Source organism: Chlorocebus sabaeus, chromosome X, assembly GCF_047675955.1.
Source record: "Chlorocebus sabaeus isolate Y175 chromosome X, mChlSab1.0.hap1, whole genome shotgun sequence".
In the NCBI taxonomy this organism is placed as follows: Eukaryota; Metazoa; Chordata; class Mammalia; order Primates; family Cercopithecidae; genus Chlorocebus; species Chlorocebus sabaeus.
In genome coordinates, this window is record NC_132933.1 from 24198182 (window position 1) to 24218620 (window position 20439).

The 20439-nt window shown below is 36.9% G+C and overlaps 1 protein-coding gene across 8 annotated transcripts in view; it reads left to right on the forward strand.

Moving 5' to 3' along the window:
- The window catches only part of SMARCA1 (SNF2 related chromatin remodeling ATPase 1), a 77347-nt gene that overhangs the window by 36457 nt on the left and 20451 nt on the right, over positions 1-20439 (forward strand). For all 8 annotated transcript variants that reach the window (XM_007992645.3, XM_007992646.3, XM_007992647.3 and 5 more), the window contains 5 exons: positions 229-348; positions 5650-5760; positions 6019-6132; positions 15776-15898; positions 18218-18350. In XM_007992645.3, coding sequence (XP_007990836.1) covers positions 229-348; positions 5650-5760; positions 6019-6132; positions 15776-15898; positions 18218-18350 — 601 coding nt within the window. The remainder of the gene's footprint in view (positions 1-228; positions 349-5649; positions 5761-6018; positions 6133-15775; positions 15899-18217; positions 18351-20439) is intronic.

The window sequence follows — 20439 nt, forward strand, 5'->3', positions numbered from 1 at the left end:
TAAAGAAAGCCTAAGTGAGAGTACTTAGGAAGCACCATTTAAATATTTGAAATACTTGGGCAAGTAAAATTTACACTTCAAGTTTGATGTTAGCATTGCATTCATACCTTGCAAATTAGCAGACTGGGTATTTCATGTCAAAACCTGACTATTAAAAAGGTAGAGATTCCACAGACTTTTACAAGTAATTCAGTGATTATTTTCTCATTTCAATGTATTCATCTTTAGACTGCAGAGATGAATGAGCGCCTGCAAAAAATGGGAGAGTCTTCTCTAAGAAATTTTAGAATGGACATCGAACAAAGTTTATACAAGTTTGAAGGAGAAGATTATAGAGAAAAACAGAAGGTAACTTTTTACTCTCAACCATTAGAACTTCAAATGAGCATTTCTCCCCATAACAATTACAAAATAACACTGGCATTTACCTATTATAATACCCTGCTCTAGAGTGAAATTTGATATAGGTCTAGAGATCTCCTGCAAGGTTTATCTTTCACATATTTTACTAGTTTATCGTCATCATCATCATCATCATTTTTGCTGTTGCTGCTGCTGCTGCTGCTACGACTACTACTGCTAGTACTACTTTTGTTATTGAGAAGCAGAGTAGGATTGAGGTTGAATTCCTGAATTCTGGAGCTGAAATCTCAACTTTTGTCACTAATTAAGTGACTGTGGGTATTCTCAGTTTTCTCACTTATCAAATGGAGGTTATAATAGTTACATCATAGAGGGATTCTGATGATGAAATGAGTTAATACTCATAAAGTTATTAGAATAGTGCCTGGCACTTAATGTTAACTCTATGAATAATAATATTAGTAACATTTAGTTACTTACATGCAGAAGGACTTCGTTACATGTGGTCTGTTGAAGAAACGGGGTTTTATTGATCTTGTTTTTTAAACTGAAATTAAGGCTGGATTTTAAAAACTTTTTAAATTACTTTAGACTTACAGAATAGTTATAAAAATAGGACGGAGCTAACCTACATCCTTCACTCAGCTTCCCCTAATATTAACAGTTTACATGTTAGTATCATGATCACAACCGGGAAATTAACACCAGTTTTTCTCCTAATGTCCTTTCCTGTGCCAGGAAAAGGATATTGGTTAATTATCTAATTAACTGGTGTTAGATTCCAGGGGATCTAATCTAGTATCCCACATTGCATTTCTTTAAAAATAGACTTTATTATTTTTTTCCTTTTATTTTTAGTTGACATATGTTAATTGTACATATTTATGGGATGCAGAGTGATATTTTGTTACATATATACAATGTGTAATGATCAAATCAGGGTAATTGGTATATCTACTGTCTTAGCACATTTGTGTTGCTGTAAAAGGATACCTGAGGCTCATGGTTCTACAGGCTGTAAGAGAAGCATGGCATCAGCATCGGCTTCTGGTGAGGGGCTCAGCCTGCTTTCGCTTATGGAAGAAGGCAAAGGAGAGCCGGCGTATGTAAAGACCACATGGTCGAGACAGAGAGAGAGACAGTGCCGGAGAGAAGAGGGAAATGCTAGGCTCTTTGTCAGGAGCTAATAGAGTGAGAGAACTCACTCATTACCTCGAGGACTACACCAAGCCCTTCATGAGAGATCTGCCCCCATGACCCAAACACTTCCTATTGGGCCCCACCTCCAACACTGGGGATCAAATTTCCATGTGAGATTTGGGGGACAAACATATCCAAACTATAGCATTCTGCCCTTGTCCTCCCAAATCTCATGTCCTTCCCACATTGCAAATTATAATCATTACATCCCAATGGTCCTCAAAAGTCTTAGCTTGTTCCAGCATCAGCTAAAAAGTCCAAAGTCTCATCTCAGTCCCAACACAAGTTTCTTACAGCTGTGAGCCTGTAAAACGAAAAGCAAGATATTTATTTCTAAGATACAATGGTTATATAGGCATTGGGTAAACATTTCCATTCTGAAAGAGAGAACCAAGCCCCATGCAAGTCCAAAACCCAGCAGGGTAGACGTTAAATCTGAAAGCTCCAAAATGATCTCCCTTGACTCTGTGTCCCACATCCTGGGCACACTAGTGTGAGAGATGGGGTCCTGAGCACTTGGGCAGCCCTGCCTCCAGGGCTTTGCTGGGTACAGCCCATGTGGCTGCTCTCATGAATTGGAGTATGGTGCCTGCAGCTTTTCCAGATAGGAGTTGCTCGATGCTGGTGGCTCTGTAATTCTAGGGTCCCTGTAACACCCCCAATTCCACTAGGCAGTGCCCTTGTTGGGGACTTTCTGTAGGAGTTCCAACCTCACATTTCCACTCAGCATTGCCTTAGTAGAGTCGCTCCACAGGGCAGCGCCCCTGTGACAGGCTTCTGCCTGGAAATCCAGGCTTTCTAATACATCCTCTGCCATTTTTTCCTCTGTAATTGATAAATACCTGTGGGGAGATCTTTCTCAAACTCTTACTCACTGATTTTAGCATGTATTGGTGGAGCTTGCCTGCAGTAGTTATTGTGGTGTTTCCCTAATGGTAATTTTGTTTTTTCTTCATTTCACCTATATGTATTTATTAATTGATATTTTTCTGTGTGGAAGATCTACCCCTTCTCCCCAATTTATTTGTATCTTTAGTTATTTATTTATATCAGTATGGACTCATGGATGTTTTGAGTTACAATCCAGTTCTATCTTTACATATTTTGTTGCTCAAATTGCTCCATAAAGCTGTTATATTTTTGAACTGATGGAAATGAATTTTCTTAAAATAAAAAAGCTCATTCTTAGGTACTTATTTTACTGAAAAATGAGAAGAGCCATTTTGGTTTTGCATTTTAGCTAGTATGCTGATAATGCTTTGTTTCTGTTATTGCTTCTGATAGCTTTTAGTTTCTTGACTTGTATTTGTCAGATTGTCCTATCTCTAATCTTCACTTAGACTGCTTATATTTTATCCTGCTGAGATGGAGGCGATGGCCTATCTGCACAGGGTGGAAATTGCCTTTCTAATATGCTTTTGAGATCTCATTATGTGATATAAATTTTATTAATTTTACAATTATTCCTACAGACTTATGGGTACTAGGAGTGTTTTATAAAGTGGAAAAATTTTAAACAATGAAGTCTAAATACCAGTGGAGCTTCTTATCCGCATTTTTAGAGAAAAGTTAGTAAAATTCTTGTCTATCTCTAACTGGTGTCCGTGTGCTTCTAATTTTAGCAAAGTAATGATGCATAGATAAAGAGAATTTTAATAATTATGATGACTTGTATTTTTATAATTAAATGTCTGACAGTAACAGTGATGTCCAGAATCACATTTTTTCTGAATATTCTAAGCTGAGATTATATTTTATTTCTGCCTCTGTATTTTCTAGATAGGTTCTTAAAATAGGTTTAAATTATCTTTTGAGGAGAAGTGAAAACTTGAAAGAATATTATTTGTAAATCATGGAAATTATACATTGAGGTAGATTTTCATATATGGTATGTTGAATCAGTTGCATTACTTTTACAACCATACCTGGTAAATTAAGTCATGATGGCTGTGATCCTGAATAAATTAACCCAGATAAGTTAGCAGTAATGTACTCTTATGTGAAATAAACTAACTCAGTATGATTTATTCTTTTTTTGAAAGTTGAGGAATTGGCCTTTAATGTTTGTTTCAAATTTGAATACCTAGACCATCAAACAAGTATAGGTTAAATAGCTAAATACATCACTTGTAGAATGTAAGTTTAAACTATTATTAATTTAGTTTTACTCCGATTGAGAAAGATAAGATATTGGTTATTTATGGCCGGGTGCGGGGGCTCACGCCTGTAATCTCAGTACTTTGGGAGACTGAGGAGGGTGGATCACGAGGTCAGGAGATCGAGACCATGGTGAAACCCCATCTCTACTAAAAATACAAAAAATTAGCAGGGCATGGTGGCGGGCGCCTGTAGTCCCTGCTACTCGGGAGGCTGAGGCAGGAGAATGGTGTGAACCTGGGAGACGGAGTTTGCAGTGAGCTGAGATTGCGCCACTGCACTCCAGCCTGGGCGACAGAGTGAGACTCTGTCTCAAAAAAAAAAAAAAAAAAAAAAAAAAAATATATATATATATATATATATATATATAGAGAGAGAGAGAGAGAGAGAGAGACAGAGGTTATTTATAAAATATCTCTTTCAATACAGTCACTTCACATTAATCCATCTGAAAGAAAAGCGAAGTTTGTTTCATTGCTGTGGGAATTTCTAATTTTACTTAATAATCTCATTATAATATCGATATCTCATAGGCTCTTAGATGGTCATTTATGCTAAGTTTCTTGTAATTAAGAAATCTTATCTTTAGCATCTAAGACAGATATGCAGCCTCTGAACACTGCAGTGTTGGGAATCTTACCCCTCTCAGCGCAGTTTGTTTCACTGTTTCATATTCTCTGGTTCTCAGAAAACTTTTTATTTGAGTTACAAGTTCCTTGATGAAAGAGATTATTTTATTCATCTGTATATCCCTGACACTGACTTGCACACAGTACAGTAGGTACTTAATTAATAGTTAAGTTATATTGAGTAGCCATTTACTTTCTCTAACTTTCCACATTGGTTTTAATCTTACGGATCAACAAAGAACTGTGTTCTTTTCTATTTGATAGACTTTCACATATGCAAATGTCACCATTGTGTCTGTCTTTAGCCATTACTTCTCTAGGCACTGTGAGAATTTGTAGATCTCTAACCACCCTGGTCATCTTGGTTTATTATCCACTCTTAAAATATGATACCACAGTTGGAATTCAGCCCTTATATTAGATCAAGTAGAGTGAGACAACTAATGGTGGATTAATGCCCCTTTTTATGTAAAGACTCTAGGCTAAGGATTGAAATAAAGAAAAATATGGATTGGGAAGCCATTTCTCAGACTCTGGAACATTGTAGTGTCAGTTTTGTCTGTTGACTGTTAAATTATATTTTCTAGCTGATAATAGGGTAAAATTGGTAATGCTGCCAAATCATGGTTCATGCTACTTTGGATGTTTAATAATATCTTGTATTTAACTCTTGGCAGTTTACTTAATGCTTTCACATATATGGTCATATGTAATCCTTAAGGTAGGTATTATTATTCTCATTTTGCAGATGGAAAAACATAATTTCCCCAAAGTTACATGACTAGTGAAGTAGCAGAATCTAGGTCTTTCTGTTTCCACCAACTTTTCCAACTCTGCCATACCTACGTTTCCAGAAGGTCTCATTTGAACGTTTCTCTTTATTTGAAGGGATATATGCTTGTCATGTTGATATTTATTGTTTACCCCTTTCATCTGTTTCTAATTCATACACTTAACTACAGTTACCATAGTCGATGTTACTCTTCCTTCTATATTAGCTACCTTTATTTCATTTGACAAAACAAAACAAAAAAACAAGCAGATTGTACAGATTCTTCTCAATCACCAAGGAAGAACTAATTTTTAAACATTCAAATAAAAATAAAGAAAACTGTCTTTGCATCTAAACTTGGTGTACCACTATGTTTTGGAACTTTGGAGGTAAATTGTGATTTATAAGGCAAGTTTTGATTCTTCCTGGTGGCTTTTGCTTTCTTATGTTTCTGCAGCCTTGATGTACTTGATTTTGTTAAAACTGTTTGGAGTCATTAAACCCCTTGTTGTTGTTTGTTATGTACAGCTTGGCATGGTGGAATGGATTGAACCTCCTAAACGAGAACGCAAAGCAAACTACGCAGTGGATGCCTACTTTAGAGAGGCTTTGCGTGTCAGCGAGCCAAAGATTCCAAAGGTAAAACTGTACAAGGCTAGTTTTTATGTCCTAAAGTAGATTTCTCTTGCAACATGATCTATGGGTCAGGTTTACTTATATCATTGCCAAATCATAGTCTCTAAAATATAACAGTGCAAAAAAGTATTTGATTTGGCCCAGCCATATAAATGGATTTTATTGTATTTATTGTTCCATATATAACAGAAATAGCAAAAGATAAGTAAGTTTACTTCCTGTACTGAAAAGAACTATATATAATATATTTTCCTCTCATAGGCTCCACGGCCTCCAAAACAACCAAATGTTCAGGATTTTCAATTTTTCCCACCACGCTTATTTGAGCTCCTGGAAAAGGAAATTCTTTATTATCGGAAGACGATAGGCTATAAGGTATTTTTTCCATTTTTTAGATTAATTTAATATAATATTTAAAAATAATTTAATCTGTTAATCTAGACTAGAAGGTGTTGCATTTTGAGAGACTGTAACAGTAAATCACAACAGTGATGTTTTTAAAACCAAAGAGGAAGTTTAACTAGATGTAAAACATCTAACTACTCAATCACCAGTACAGTCATCACTAAATGAGATTAATGAAGAATTATGCAATATTTCAAAATAGTAATAACAACATATTATTTTTATAATGCCAGTCTTTGAATAGTTAAAGAATATGTAGAGAGAACAATAGGTATGCAGTTAAAAGCAAATATTAATATATGATAGGAAATTTTTGATCATTTCCTTAATAGGTCCAAGAAATAGTATTTCTGTCTTTATTGCTTATAGGTTGCTGAAAGCCTTGCTGGTGGGTAGTAGATTGTAGTCACTTAGGTGTTAAAGATAATGATAAACTTGATAGTGAATTATACAATTTTAAAATGATCTTTTGGTATTTGGAATTCTTATTTATATAGGTAGATAGAATCCTAGTTTTCATGAGTGAAATTTAATATTTGTCACACTAAATCTGTCGTATTGAGAGAGTAAGCATACCAGGTAATTTCTGTATGTTGAAATTGACTTCCTAGTGAATGGAGAGAGATGACTAAAGGTATAATAATCACTAATATTAAAAAATTATAAAATACTGGCTGGGCGCAGTGGCTCATGCTTGTAATCCCAGCACTTTGGGAGGCTGAGGCAGGAGGATCCCTTGAGGTCAGGAGTATGAGACCAGCCTTGCCAACATGGCAAAACCCTGTGTCTACTAAAAATACAAAAATTAGCTGGGTGTGGTGGCAGGTGCCTGTAGTCCCAGCTACTCGGGAGGCTGAGGCAGGAGAATCGCTTGAACCTGGGAGGTGAAAGTTGCAGTGAGCTGAGATCGCGCCACTGTACTCCAGTCTGGGTGACAGAGGGAGACTCCGTCTCAAAAATAAAATAAAATGAAATAAATAAAATATTAACACAATTTTAATTTTATGAAGTGTTCTGTTTTATGAATTAACAGCTGTGTTTTAAATTTTATTTTGTAAACCTTTATCACAACTGGAACTGTGACCCATTATTTTAATTAGTAGCTGGAATGTGCCTAGAAAAGCTCCATGTATATAAGATACTTATATCTTAACTCATTTATATTTTGGAACTAGAGTAGATCTTTAGGGTGAACATTCACGTAAGACATAAAACTAGTTTTAAAGAAAGTGAAAACAGTGATACACCAGAAGAAACAGGTAAGTTATAGGTTCAAATGCAAAATAAAAATAGGAAAATTAATAATTATTAACAATAATTATTATTTAATAATGAAGTAGTTACCTTATGAGGTAAACAAATGTATATCTCATTAAGGTTTATAATAATTTTAGGTTTAGAATATTATTTTCTGTTACTTTCATTAACTGTTATTAGTGAGACTTGAAAGGAGAATTAATTGAAATGTTAGACCTCAGTAATAAATCAAATATTTGCATAGAACATTTTATAAGTTACAAAGTGCTTTAACACATACTGAGGTTGTTGATTCCTAACAACCTCATGAAGTAGGTGTTATTGTCATCACCATTTAATAGGTGAGGAAACTGAAGTTCAGAGAGGTTAAAGGACCTTGTTCAAGATCGTGGAGCTAACAGGGTTGCCATGGGTCCTGGTCTCACAACCAGTTTCTCAGTATTCAGATGTTCTGTTCATTCTACTCCGACATTCTGGGCTCTTTCTGCATGTGATGAAACCCTGTTTCTTTCTGCAGTCCTAAATAAGGACTGTGTTTACAATGGTGTGGCATGACATTTGGGAGCTGGGCCAAGTGGTAGTTGAGTAGCAACAATTAAAAAAATCATCTCTGATATAACTTTAATGCTCCTTCTTTGGAGATACTGAAATTTTGTTCCCCATGATAATTTACAGTGCCCACCACATTCTGGCCATGGGTCTGGTTTGAATATAAACGGTACCTTTCATTACAGGCAGTTTGTGGTTAGGGGTGAAGTCTTACAGTGACTCTTTGGGTGGTGGCCAGCTGTAAGGAGATGGAGAAGAGAGGAAATTCAGAAGATGGAGGAATGAAGGGACAGCTATTAAGGGTGGTAGAAAGGAAGGGGAAGAGGAGGGGGAGGTGTAAGTATTATAGAGGAAAGGGATGAATAGGGAGAGGGGAGATAGATGGCATGGAATTCATGCTATTGCACCTTATTGTTTGCTCTTCCTCGTTTCCCTGAAAGAAGCAAGAGGAGAGGGAAAAAGAGTAAAAAGAGGACCTTTTTACAGAGTTTAATACCTATTTATTGAGCACTCCTCTGTGCAAGGTACTGGGCCAAGCACTTGGGTTAAAGCAATGAATAAGACAGTCTTTCACCTCATGGAGCTTACATTCTAATAGAGGAGATAGGCATTAGATACTACAGTATAATGGTGGTGGCATTTGTGTGGTTCTGTGCTTAAAAGGGGTGCTAATGAAGGGAATATAACATGGGTATCTCATGTGGACTGGGAGATCAGGGAAGCGTTCCCTAAGGAAGTGTCATTTAAGCTGAGTTTCCAGAGATGTGAATAAGCTAAGTGAAGTGTGGGATAGAAAAGCTGAGGCAGGTGGCACCTCATATGCAAAGGTCTTGAGGTGGGAAGGAGGATGGCTCCTTCTGGGAGCTCTAAGAAAGCCAGTGTTGTTAGGGACTGTCAAGAAAGAGGGTGACTTGGGCTGGGCGCAGTGGCTCACGCTTGTAATCCCAGCACTTTGGGAGGCCGAGGCGGGCGGATCACAAGGTCAGGAGATCGAGACCACAGTGAAACCCCGTCACTACTAAAAATACAAAATATTAGCCGGGCGTGGTGGCGGGCGCCTGTAGTCCCAGCTACTCGGGAGGCTGAGGCAGGAGAATGGCGTGAACCCGGGAGGCGGAGCTTGCTGTGAGCCGAGATCGCGCCACTGCACTCCAGCCTGGGCGACAGAGCGAGACTCCGTCTCAAAAACAAAAAAAACAAAAAAAACCAAAAAAAAACAAAGAGGGTGACTTGAGATGAGGCTGCTGAGTGGGTAGAGTCAAATCATATGGAGGGCTTTGTAGGTCATATTAATGAGGTTGAACTTTAGCTTTAGAGTAAAGGAGACCCACTGAGATGTTTTTAAGGCAGGGAAGTGGGTGGGCGGGTGGTAAAGTAATACTAATAGCAGATACTTAGTCCTTACATGTGTTACTTATTGTTCCAAGTTATTTATAAATGTTAGCTCATTATCCTTCTAACAACCCTTGAACTACATCCTTATTTTACAGATGAGGAAACTGAAGCATAGAAAGGTTGAGTCATTTGCCCTGAATAATTTTCTCAAGGTCATACAACTTATAAATGGTAAATTATGATCAGATTTACATTTTTTTTTTTTTTTTTTTGAGACGGAGTCTGGCTCTGTCACCAGGCTGGAGTGCAGTGGCACGATCTTGGCTCATTGCAACCTCTGCCTCCCGGGTTCAAGGGAATCTCCTGCCTCAGCCTCCCCAGTAGCTGGGACTACAGGCGCATGCCGCCATGTCCAGCTAATTTTTGTATTTTTAGTAGAAATGGGGTTTCACTGTGTTGGTCAGGATGGTCTTGATTTCATGATGTCTTGATCTGCCCGCCTCGGCCTCCCAAAGTGCTGGGATTACAGGTGTGAGCCTCCGCGCCTGGTCCAGATTTACATTTTTAAAAGATCACTTTGACTGCGATGCAGAGAATGGCAGGTTTATCCAAGGAAACCAGCCAGGAGGTTGTCGAAGTGTCAGAATGAGAGAAGATGGTGGCGACTTGGACTGCGGTGGTGGTGGTGGAAGGAGAACCAGTCCCCTACTCCTCTACTCCTAGCCTTGTGCTCTCTTCAGCCGCAACCTAGATTGCTTCCGTATTGTCTTAAGACTTGCCTTGATCCTCCCTATACATGCTTAGCTGAGGATTTACGAGACAAATAAGAATACCTTCTGGATATTGGTTCTTTCTGGACCTTGTCTCTTCCATTCTTTACTAGGAACTGTGGACCTGAGCTAAGGTGGGTTCGTTAATTGGGTGGTAGAGTTCAGAGAATAGACAGATTAGCAGGCATGTTAATCATCTTAAAAAGCTCCCTTTTAAGGATGATGTGATATGTAACCATTAGACATATCTTCTCAAGGCATAGCTAGCATTGCTTTATTTCCCCCTCATACCTTCAGAAAACTCATCAGGACCACAAAGTGAATGGAACACTAGTTTATCCTCAAATGAACAAAACAAAACTGCTTTAGTGGAGTTACCTGGTATTCTGTATACACAGATTCTCAAAAAGGGACTCTTTCCCCATTTTCTGCCTGAAGGATTGTTAGCCAAGGGGAGATAGGTGATGCCCATAGCTATGGGCACTGTGGTTCATGGTTACGTTTTATCTGTGTTGAGTCCCCAAAGGCTTATTCTGTTGTGATTTGGAGTGGGGCTAGTGAAGGGCTCACAAGTTTTGAAGCAGTTGGTAGAGAGCGGTTTCCTTGTACTTCCTGGTTATTTGCATTTTTATTTTCTATTTTGCTCCCCCTTTCCCACCCTCATATTCAGCACAAGGTCACAGCAATATTGCTGATAATAAGATCTGGAGTTAAAGAGTTTTGTTTTATTTGAAGGTGAGAGAAGTATTTGTTTTGCCCTAACCACTTGGTGGACAGCAGTACATGATGTGCCCATTCTTGCTGTTATCTAAGCTTTGACCTTAGGCATATTCAAAAGCTTCATTGCTCTTTTGACTTAAAGGAGTTGTTATTTAATGCATGCAATCACTTGGTCACTAAAACCTTTATATTGAAAGAGGATGACTTAATTGAACTTTCAATTGCAGCATAAAAAATCCAGAATATCTGGACATTCCATTGAGTCTAACACCTGGAATGCAAGAGTTTTGCCACATTTGAAGCTTAAGAAAGCTGTAGAACATTCTAACATTTATCCCCAATAAAAAATTCTTGAGGGACAAATATAAACATTTGATAAATGGAGAAAGTTTCATAATCTTTGTCAGTTTTGGTAATGTGTCATTGTGGGCCACCTATTTTTTCAGTGGTAGAACTAAAATGTGAGCTGATTTCAGGTTACTGCTTTTATTTTGTGTGGTGTCACATTTAATTCAGTATTCCATATTTTCTATGCAATGCTTGCTAAACTCCTCCTAAGAAACAAGGCAAAAAAATTTTTCACTACTTCATGGAATACAGTTCTTAATCACAAATTCCTTAGCATCTGACTAGAAATCCAAATAATAATTGAGATTTTTCCCTTAGAAAGATAACTTTTTATATATTGTGTTGCTGGAGATCATAATGAGACATAGAGTATGAAGACTTTAAATACCTCCTAGTTATCTATTCAGTACTATTGGTCTGTAATTTGTCTGCTTAATTTTTTTTTTTTTTTTTTTTTTTTTTGAGGCAGAGTCTCACTGTCTCGCTGAGGCTGGAGTGCAGCGGCACTGTGTCAGCTCACTGCAACCTCCATCTTCTGGGTTCAAGCAATTCTTCTGCCTCAGCCTCCCGAGTAGCTGGGATTACAGGCACCCATCGCCATGCCCGGCTAGTTTTTATAATTTTAATAGAGACGGGATTTCACCATGTTGGCCAGGCTGGTCTTGAACTCCCAACCTCAAGTGATCCAGCCGCCTTGACCTCCCAAAGTGCTGGGATTACAGGTGTGAGCCACCACGCCTGGCCTATCTGCTTAATTTATAATGTAGCACTTTGAAATCATTCCAGGAAGCTTAATGCTGATATGAACCTCATGAGGCAAAAAAAATATATCTTATTAAAATGATGACTATTAAGATTTTTTTATAGGAGGTGTATTAGTCTGTTTTCACACTGCTTATAAGGGCATACCCGGGACTGGGTAATTTATAAAGAAAAGAGGTTTAATTGACTCACAGTTCCACATGACTCGGGGGGCCTCACAATCGTGGCGGAAGACGAGGAGTAAGTCACATCTTCCATGTTAGAAGGGAAGAGAGAACTTGTGCAGGGGAATTCCTCTTTATAATACCATCAGATCTCATGAGAATTATTCACTATCATGAGAACAGCATGGGAAAGACCTGCCCCCATGATTCAATTACCTCCCGTTGGGTCCTTCCCATGACACATGGGAATTGTGGGAGCTACAATTCAAGATGAAATTTGGGTGGGGACACAGCCAAACCATATCAGCGGGAGATATAGGAATTTAGAAAATTTGAGCCTTTTCTAATTCTAAACATTTTAGCAGCTATTTGAGTATTTTCTAGAATTAAAATAGCAAACAAAGCTTTCATGAAGTCATTCTTGTTTTGCTATGTTAATTAATATGACCACTGGATATAGCATAAATTGCAGTGGATCCTAAAATCCAATGGTTTTATAAAATATTCTGATTTTGCTTGTATTAGAAGTTGAAAGGGGAAGTTTTTAGTATGGGGATGTCTGCATGGGAATAAACATTTTTATTTTATTTTATGTGGGTATATTATCTATTTTCTGTCATAAATTAGATGTTTATAAAATATTTTCATTTTGTTAAAAATATAGTTTGTTGGACATGGAAATTTTGAAAATATTTAAGAGAAGAATATCTTAAGATCGAAGAGATTTCTTTCAATTAAAATTTGAAATCAAAGTAATTTCACATACCAGGAATTTGAGGGGTCTATTAACTTTTAAAGCTGTATCTGTACTTTTTAAAAAAAATTATGAAGGATTTTTAAAAATAGAAAAATGTGGAAATAATTGTACAGTGAACACCCATATATACACCACATATATTCGACAGTTTACATCTTATCGTATTTGCTTTTTCACCTATTTTTCCATTTATCTGGCCCTCTATCATATGGGTGTTTATCTTATGATTATGCATCTCAAAGTTGCAGACATAAGTACATTTACCCAGAAACACTTCAACATGCATGTCATTAGCCAGTCATATTTTGTTTATGATTTTTTAAAGTAACATTTACATAGAGTGAAATATATAAACCTTAAGTGTACCATTCATTGTTTTTTCACAAATGCATACTCTTATGTAACTTGAACTCCTTCTGTAAAGATATAGACCATTACTGTCACCCTAGAAAGTGCCTCTTCCCAGTGACCATATGCACTCCTCAGATGCAACCACTGTTCTGATCTTTCCCTCCATAGATTAGATTTTTAAGTTTTGTTCTAGAATTTCACATAAATGGAATCATACCATATGTATAAGGCTTGTTTCACTTAGCATAATGTTTTAGAGTTTCAGCCATGTTGTCCCATGTATCTGTGTGGCTCTTTCCTTTTGATTGTAGAACCCCTATTCCATTGTATGGATAGGCCACAGTTTGCTTATCCATTCTCTTGATGGTCATCTGGGCTGTTTTCTGGCTTTTGGCTATGATGAGTAAAGCTACTGTGAAGAATCTTGTCGAAGTCTTTGTATAGATAACGTTTTCCTTTCTTTGCGTAAATACTTAGGAATGGAATTGCTGGTATGCCTGTAATTTTAACACTGGGTTTAGCTACTGAAGAGAAGTTGTTTTTAATCATGCTATGACTGGGCTACATTTCATTTTAAATGTACACCTTCTTTTCCATTTCCGTTTGCCACCATCGTAGTCCAGATGTCTAGATTATGATAGTTCAGCAGGTTCTCTTACCTGTCAGTCGCTTCCCCACTTCAGTCCATTCAGCAGAAGGCTTACAGGTAAAAACACTACATTTTAATACTTCACTCCCTTGTTCAAAAGTCTGCAGAACCTTCTGTGTAGTTTCAAGACCCTGTAAATCTGTCTCTACCTGGCCTTGTTTCTTATCTCTTTTCAACATAAACCCTATGTGTGCCTTCCACACATTTCTGCCTTCATGTTTTTGCTCATACTGCCCTAGCCTAGAGTATTCTTTCTTCCTTCTCCATCTCCCCAAATCCTTAGAGTCCTTAAGGTACAGCTCAAAATTCCACAACTAGTTTGTGAGCTCCTTGTGGGCAAGGACCATATCTAATATAGGTAGAGTTTCCCTAATTCAAAAATCTGAAATCTGACATGCTCCAAAATCCAAAACCTTTTGAGCCCTGACACTGCACCCAAAGGAAATGCTCATTGGAGCTTTTTTTGATTTCGGATTCTCAAGTTAGAAATGCTCAACAGATAAGTGTAATGCAAATATTCCAAACCCCCCAAAAATCTGAAATCTGAAACACTTCTGGTCTGAAACATTTGGGATAAGGGATAAAACCTATAGTTATATTCCAGTCAATACTTATCATAGTTCTACGTAATAGACATTTAGTCAATACCCGCTAATTTGATTGCCTGATACTGATGATTACAGGTGAGTCTACTTTCTCAGTATTTCTTTTTAATGCTCAGTTAGGTTTTATACTTGAAGAACTATTGTCCTTAATAGTTATTTTTTAAAGGTTATTTTTAAGTTGCAATGATATAGTTCTAAACTCTATGAAATACATACAACAATGAGAAAAATGCACTCTAATATGTATTATAATTACAGGGTAGTAAAACCATGACTACCGGATGCCCCTAGGGAATGAGTCATTTGTGATATGTGTGCATTTCAAGCAGTGGAAGGCTTACTGCCAGCCCTTTTATTTTCATGTTTAATGGAATGCTATAAAGTGTAGTACACATGTTATGTACTTGCCCTCTTAAATCAATGTGCTTCCTTGTAGCTGCAGATGCACATAGCGATGATACCAGGCTTTAGGCTGAGAGACTTCATTTGTTCCTCCATACACACAGTATAGTTCAGCCCCATACTGCTGAACCACACTGGTTGTATATGCTCACTGTGATACACTGAGGCTCTGCAGGCTACAGTTTTGAGATACAGGTGGCAGCTTGCTTTCTTGGAGAGCTGAGCTTCTGTCCTCATCTTTTGAACTTGAGTTCTGTTCTCAGTTGTCACTGTATTTGCAGTTCTGTGCCCAAAACACCATGTATGATTTCTGTTGGTCACTGCTGTTGTTAGTCTTTCTCCCCCTTGACCACTGGTCCTATCATAGCTATTTGTGTGCTCTACTATACCCTTCCCTCTTATATTCTCTGTTTCTTCTTTTTTCTTCATTATCCTGTTATGTTTTCCAAACTTTCGATTTTATGTAAAAATGCTCTCTCCCCTTACATACCTTCGCAGGCAATAAAAGCACTCCTTTCTTTTTGCACATTGAACTGATCAGACTGTTGGATGTAATGTTTAGGTGCGTTGCCACTTCTCCATCCTGCTCTGTGTTGCCAGGGTAATATGGATTCTTTTTTCTTTTTACTGCCAAACTTTTTGTTTGTTCTGTATATTACAATAGTATAAGGATAGACTTTGTTCCAGAGTATAATCATATCTGAAATCTAATGTGGCATTTACTAATGAGTTTTAACTATGGAATATCATGTGGCACAATAATGGTTTTTACTTCAATAGGATCATGGTAGCAGAAATGTAGAGAGGACCATGTGTCATTCTGACTATGATTTTATATTGTTTACTCTTGAAATAACTCTAAAGATTGATAAGGCTGTGTATATACAGCCTTAGTAATTAATTTTTCTTGTCAGTTTACTCTTAGTTTGTCTCTTGATTTATAGGTCCCAAGGAATCCTGATATCCCAAATCCAGCTCTGGCTCAAAGAGAAGAGCAAAAAAAGATTGATGGAGCTGAACCTCTTACACCAGAAGAGACTGAAGAAAAGGAAAAACTTCTCACCCAAGTAAAATATTTTCAATGGCTGAAATATTTACAGTCAATCGATAGAAAAAAAAAAAATACAGATCACACTTACTTTTTTTGTATGGGCCTAGTATCCTAGTTTGACACACCAGCAAAACTCAGGGCTATTTTGTAAACATATTTAGACCAAAATCCCTATTTTTAAAAATTGATCTTATAGAATATGCCCTTTTGGAAATACTGGGTAGTATGTATATGCAAAATATAAGTGTAAAGTATTAGCAATATGACACACATTTTGCCAATTATAATAAGGTCAGTGAATCCACATTTGAATTCTGATAGACAGTAGTTATTAACATATTCTTTTTTGTTTTTTGAGACAGTCTTGCTCTGTCACCCAGGCCAGAGTGCAGTGGTGCAATCTCAGCTCACTGCATCCTCCACCTCCCGGGTTCAAGCGATTCTCCTGCCCCAGCCTCCCGAGTAACTGGGATTACAGGCACCCGCCACCGTGCCTGGTTAATTTTTGTGTTTTTAGTAGAGATGGGGTTTTGCCATGTTGGCCAGGCTAGTCTCAAACTCCTGACCTCAAGTGATCCGCCCACCTCGGCCTCCCAAAGTGCAGCTGATATTACAGGCGTGAGCCAACGGGCCAAGCCTGTTATTAGCATATTCTTGAAAATTTAAATTTATTTTGTTTATAGATGTGAATTGTCTCCTGAAGTTATATTCCATTAATTTTTTATTAATAGAATAATTTTGTAATTTTCAAAATTATTTTTATTTTTTTTTAGAATTTTCATGCAATGATATTTCTGAAACTTTTTAAGGTGATCATTGTATAACAATTATTAAATTAGAAAGGCTTCCATTTGAACAAAATATTAATGCTTTCAAGTTATTATTGCTATAATGAGTTTTACGAGTGTTCTACTTCTAAAATAAACTATAGAAGGTAAAAAGAATTTCAGCACAGAAGGCTTGCAACGTAAGCAAAATGTGTACTTGTAAGACATTACTTTAGTATAGAGGGTTGCCAGCAAGATTTATTTATTCAACAAATTTTGAACAATGTGCAATGCATAATAGCAGGTAATTCTCCGCATTAATTATTGAAAGATAGTTTTTATATTTATATGTTATTTATTATATAGGTCTTTGCTGTAACATGTAATTTTATTGTATGTGTATTAGATTTTCACAAATTACATTCATAAGTTTTTGAACCAAATGCCTAGAAGTAATGAAGTTTAGTTTGAAAATATAATTGCAGATGGCTGAATATTAGAACTTACCACAGGATAAAATAAAACATTTAAATATTCATCTTCTGTTTTCAAAATGTATTTCCTGAATGCAAAAGTGAAGTTACGGCTTTAGAATGCTACATGGCTTGGAGTATATTGTGAATGTAGGGTATAACATGAATATACAATCTCAACTGAGATAATATTTTAGTTTGTGATTAGAAGTATAGTTTTCTGCCCCTCCTAGTAGATGAATTCATTTTTGTCCTTCTCTGCTACCTTAAATAATTAATCTTTTTCAAAAACCATGGCAGTACATAGGAACAAAATGTGGGGTCATCTGAAATCTTTATCGACTAAAAGCCAGGGATAGAGTTTTGCAATGTCTAGAGTATCACATTTATGTGAGTTGGGGCTCAAGGAGTGGAAAACAAATTCTTGGTCTTGTGACTTCACAGACATGCTAATAATGCCAAGGGAATTTAAAACACTGGCTAAAGTGTTTTATGTTTTAGTAAAGAAATTGAGTGGCTCCAATAACATTCTGCTTGTAGAAGTTCTATTTAGGAACATAATTTAGAACAGAAATTATTTATTCCCACTAGTTCAGAATGATGTAAAGAGTTAGAATTTTTTTTTTTTTTTTTTGCATTCTCTTTTGGTTATTCTCAGTGTTCTTTTGATTTAATGTATCCACATTTCTCTCTCTTAATTTACATGGGAACAGATCTGTGAAAAAAATCATTGAAGTACTAGAATATCACAACTTCAGCATTTATATTAGCATTTTTATTTTCATGCATTTGTATTTTAATGTAGTAGGCATCTATAAAATATGAAATTAAAAACTACAGAAAATCTTAGAACTATATATCAACTTTAAGTACTTGGAGAGGATTACATTCTCTTTGTAATAGAAAAGCAGTTATTTCTGTAACAACTCTCACTCAACTTTTGATTCCAACATAAAATATGTGCAATTTTATGAGGAGAAACATTTTAAGTCTTTTAAAGTGTTTTTAAATGTATCATTGTATAGAAGTAAATAGGACAATAAATGGATTTATTAATTTAACCTCTATTGATAATGCTTAACTTTTTGTTCACAGGGTTTCACAAACTGGACTAAACGAGATTTTAACCAGTTTATTAAAGCTAATGAGAAATATGGAAGAGATGACATTGATAACATAGCTCGAGAGGTAGAGGGCAAATCCCCTGAGGAGGTCATGGAGTATTCAGGTTTGTATATAATTTGAAACATGGTGTTGTATTTTAACGTTATTCATTTATGTAGCACCAGTTTAATTGTACCTTTGTTCAGAGATGTTTTAAACTTTTATGAATAAGACATAGATGAGAGTATAAACTGTACTTGTATTTCTATGAAAAGATTATAAGATTTATCCTAACAAACTGACTGCTATTGTTTCTATCACCTAGCTAAAAGAGCCAAATAAAACTCGATAAAACAAGGGTGGCTATTGGATAAGCATTGACAAAATTAGTTTCCCATCTTCCCACCTGTGGAATTTGGTCCTCTTCTGGTTCAGTTCTGAGATTCATATTCAGTGGACTGAATTCATGCCTTTCTTTCTAGGTCGTCCTTAATGTAGAGAGTTCCCGTCAGGCCCATTTAGATGCTCAAACACCCTCAGAGTTCCAACATTTTCCAGAGAGTTCCTGTGGGTCCCATTAACTTGAGGCTAGCGGGCATAGAGCTGAAAAGGTTGCTTTAATCAATCTGTTAACTGGTCCTCGAATCCTCTCCCTCTTTTACTCACCTGTGTTGTTGAGCTCGACCAGAATCAGTGTAGCTGCTGAAGCATATGGATTTTTTTTACACTTACTGGTTTATTATAAAGGATATTGCAAAGGATACAGATGAAGCGTGTAGGGCAAGGTATAGGCCAAGGGGCTCAGCGCTTCAGTGCCCTCCCTGGGCACGCCACCCTCCAGAAACCTCCTCGTGTTTAGCTATCCAGAAATCTTATTAAAAATAGGTAAATATGTCTAGCAAGTTTTCTATATGTAGTATATAGGACTTTTCTAACTTCCAAAGAGGTTCAGCTCTTAAAATTATAATTTGAAACAAGATGTTTAGAATCTAGAGCATTTTTTTGTCATTGAAACAATGGCAAAGTAGGTTTAAGTTTACAAAGTAGGTTTAAGTTTCTGTGATAGCCCCTGCCCCAAATCTATTTAACCTAACCACTGAAATTCTGTTTTTGTAATAGTAGGAAAGAAATATTACAGTAACAATAAATATACTAAAGATTAATAATGGCTAGGAACAGCTTTTAATTTATCTAGCATGCTAGTGCTTGAAGAAATCCAGATTTAAGTAGAGAGATTTTTTTTCTTCTGGAAATCTAAAAGGGTCTTCTGGGGGACTTTAGAGGTCAGTTGTATTGAGTTTTTATTACATATAACATTAAGTTTATGAACTTCCTTTTCCTTGATACCACCATGACATTACTATTGCTCTGAACATTTAGCACATAAATTTAGGGCATTTGGAGGCTTAGGGGAAAAATAGATTGAAGAGAGAAATTTTAGCATCAAGAGTTGAATGAAAAGAATGTAAAAGGGTATGTGCAGAGAGATTTTTAAGAAGAATTTTCTTCAGAAGATAGGCAGGGAGATAACATCAGTGTGTGTGAAGTTGCAAGAAAAAATGTGATTTAAAAAGATTGTCCTGTCAGACATTCTTTCAAATTTGACACCAGGCCAGGTGGCATAACTAGCTCAGGACTATTTAATTGCTGCCTGCCTGGCTGGGGGCCATGTCACAGGGTGGGGACATTGCAATGAGTTTGTTGTAGTTGGTTACAGTAAGAGAAGAAATGTAGGCCGGGCGCGGTGGCTCAAGCCTGTAATCCCAGCACTTTGGGAGGCCGAGACGGGCGGATCACGAGGTCAGGAGATCGAGACCATCCTGGCTAACACAGTGAAACCCCATCTCTACTAAAAAATACAAAAAACTAGCCGGGCGAGCTGGCGGGCGCCTGTAGTCCCAGCTACTCGGGAGGCTGAGGCAGGAGAATGGCGTAAACCTGGGAGGCGGAGCTTGCAGTGAGCTGAGATCCGGCCACTGCCTTCCAGCCTGGGCGACAGAGCAAGACTCCGTCTCAAAAAAAAAAAAAAAAAAAAAAAAAAAAAAAAGAGAAGAAATGTATACAATTGGCCACCCTTGAATATACAGTATCTTATACATAGCAGTTGTTTAAATATTTGTTGAATGATTGAGTGAATGAATAAATGAACACAGGTGCTTATAAAAATCAGAGTGCTCACATACCTTTCTTGATAGGCTGTAAAAATGAAAAGC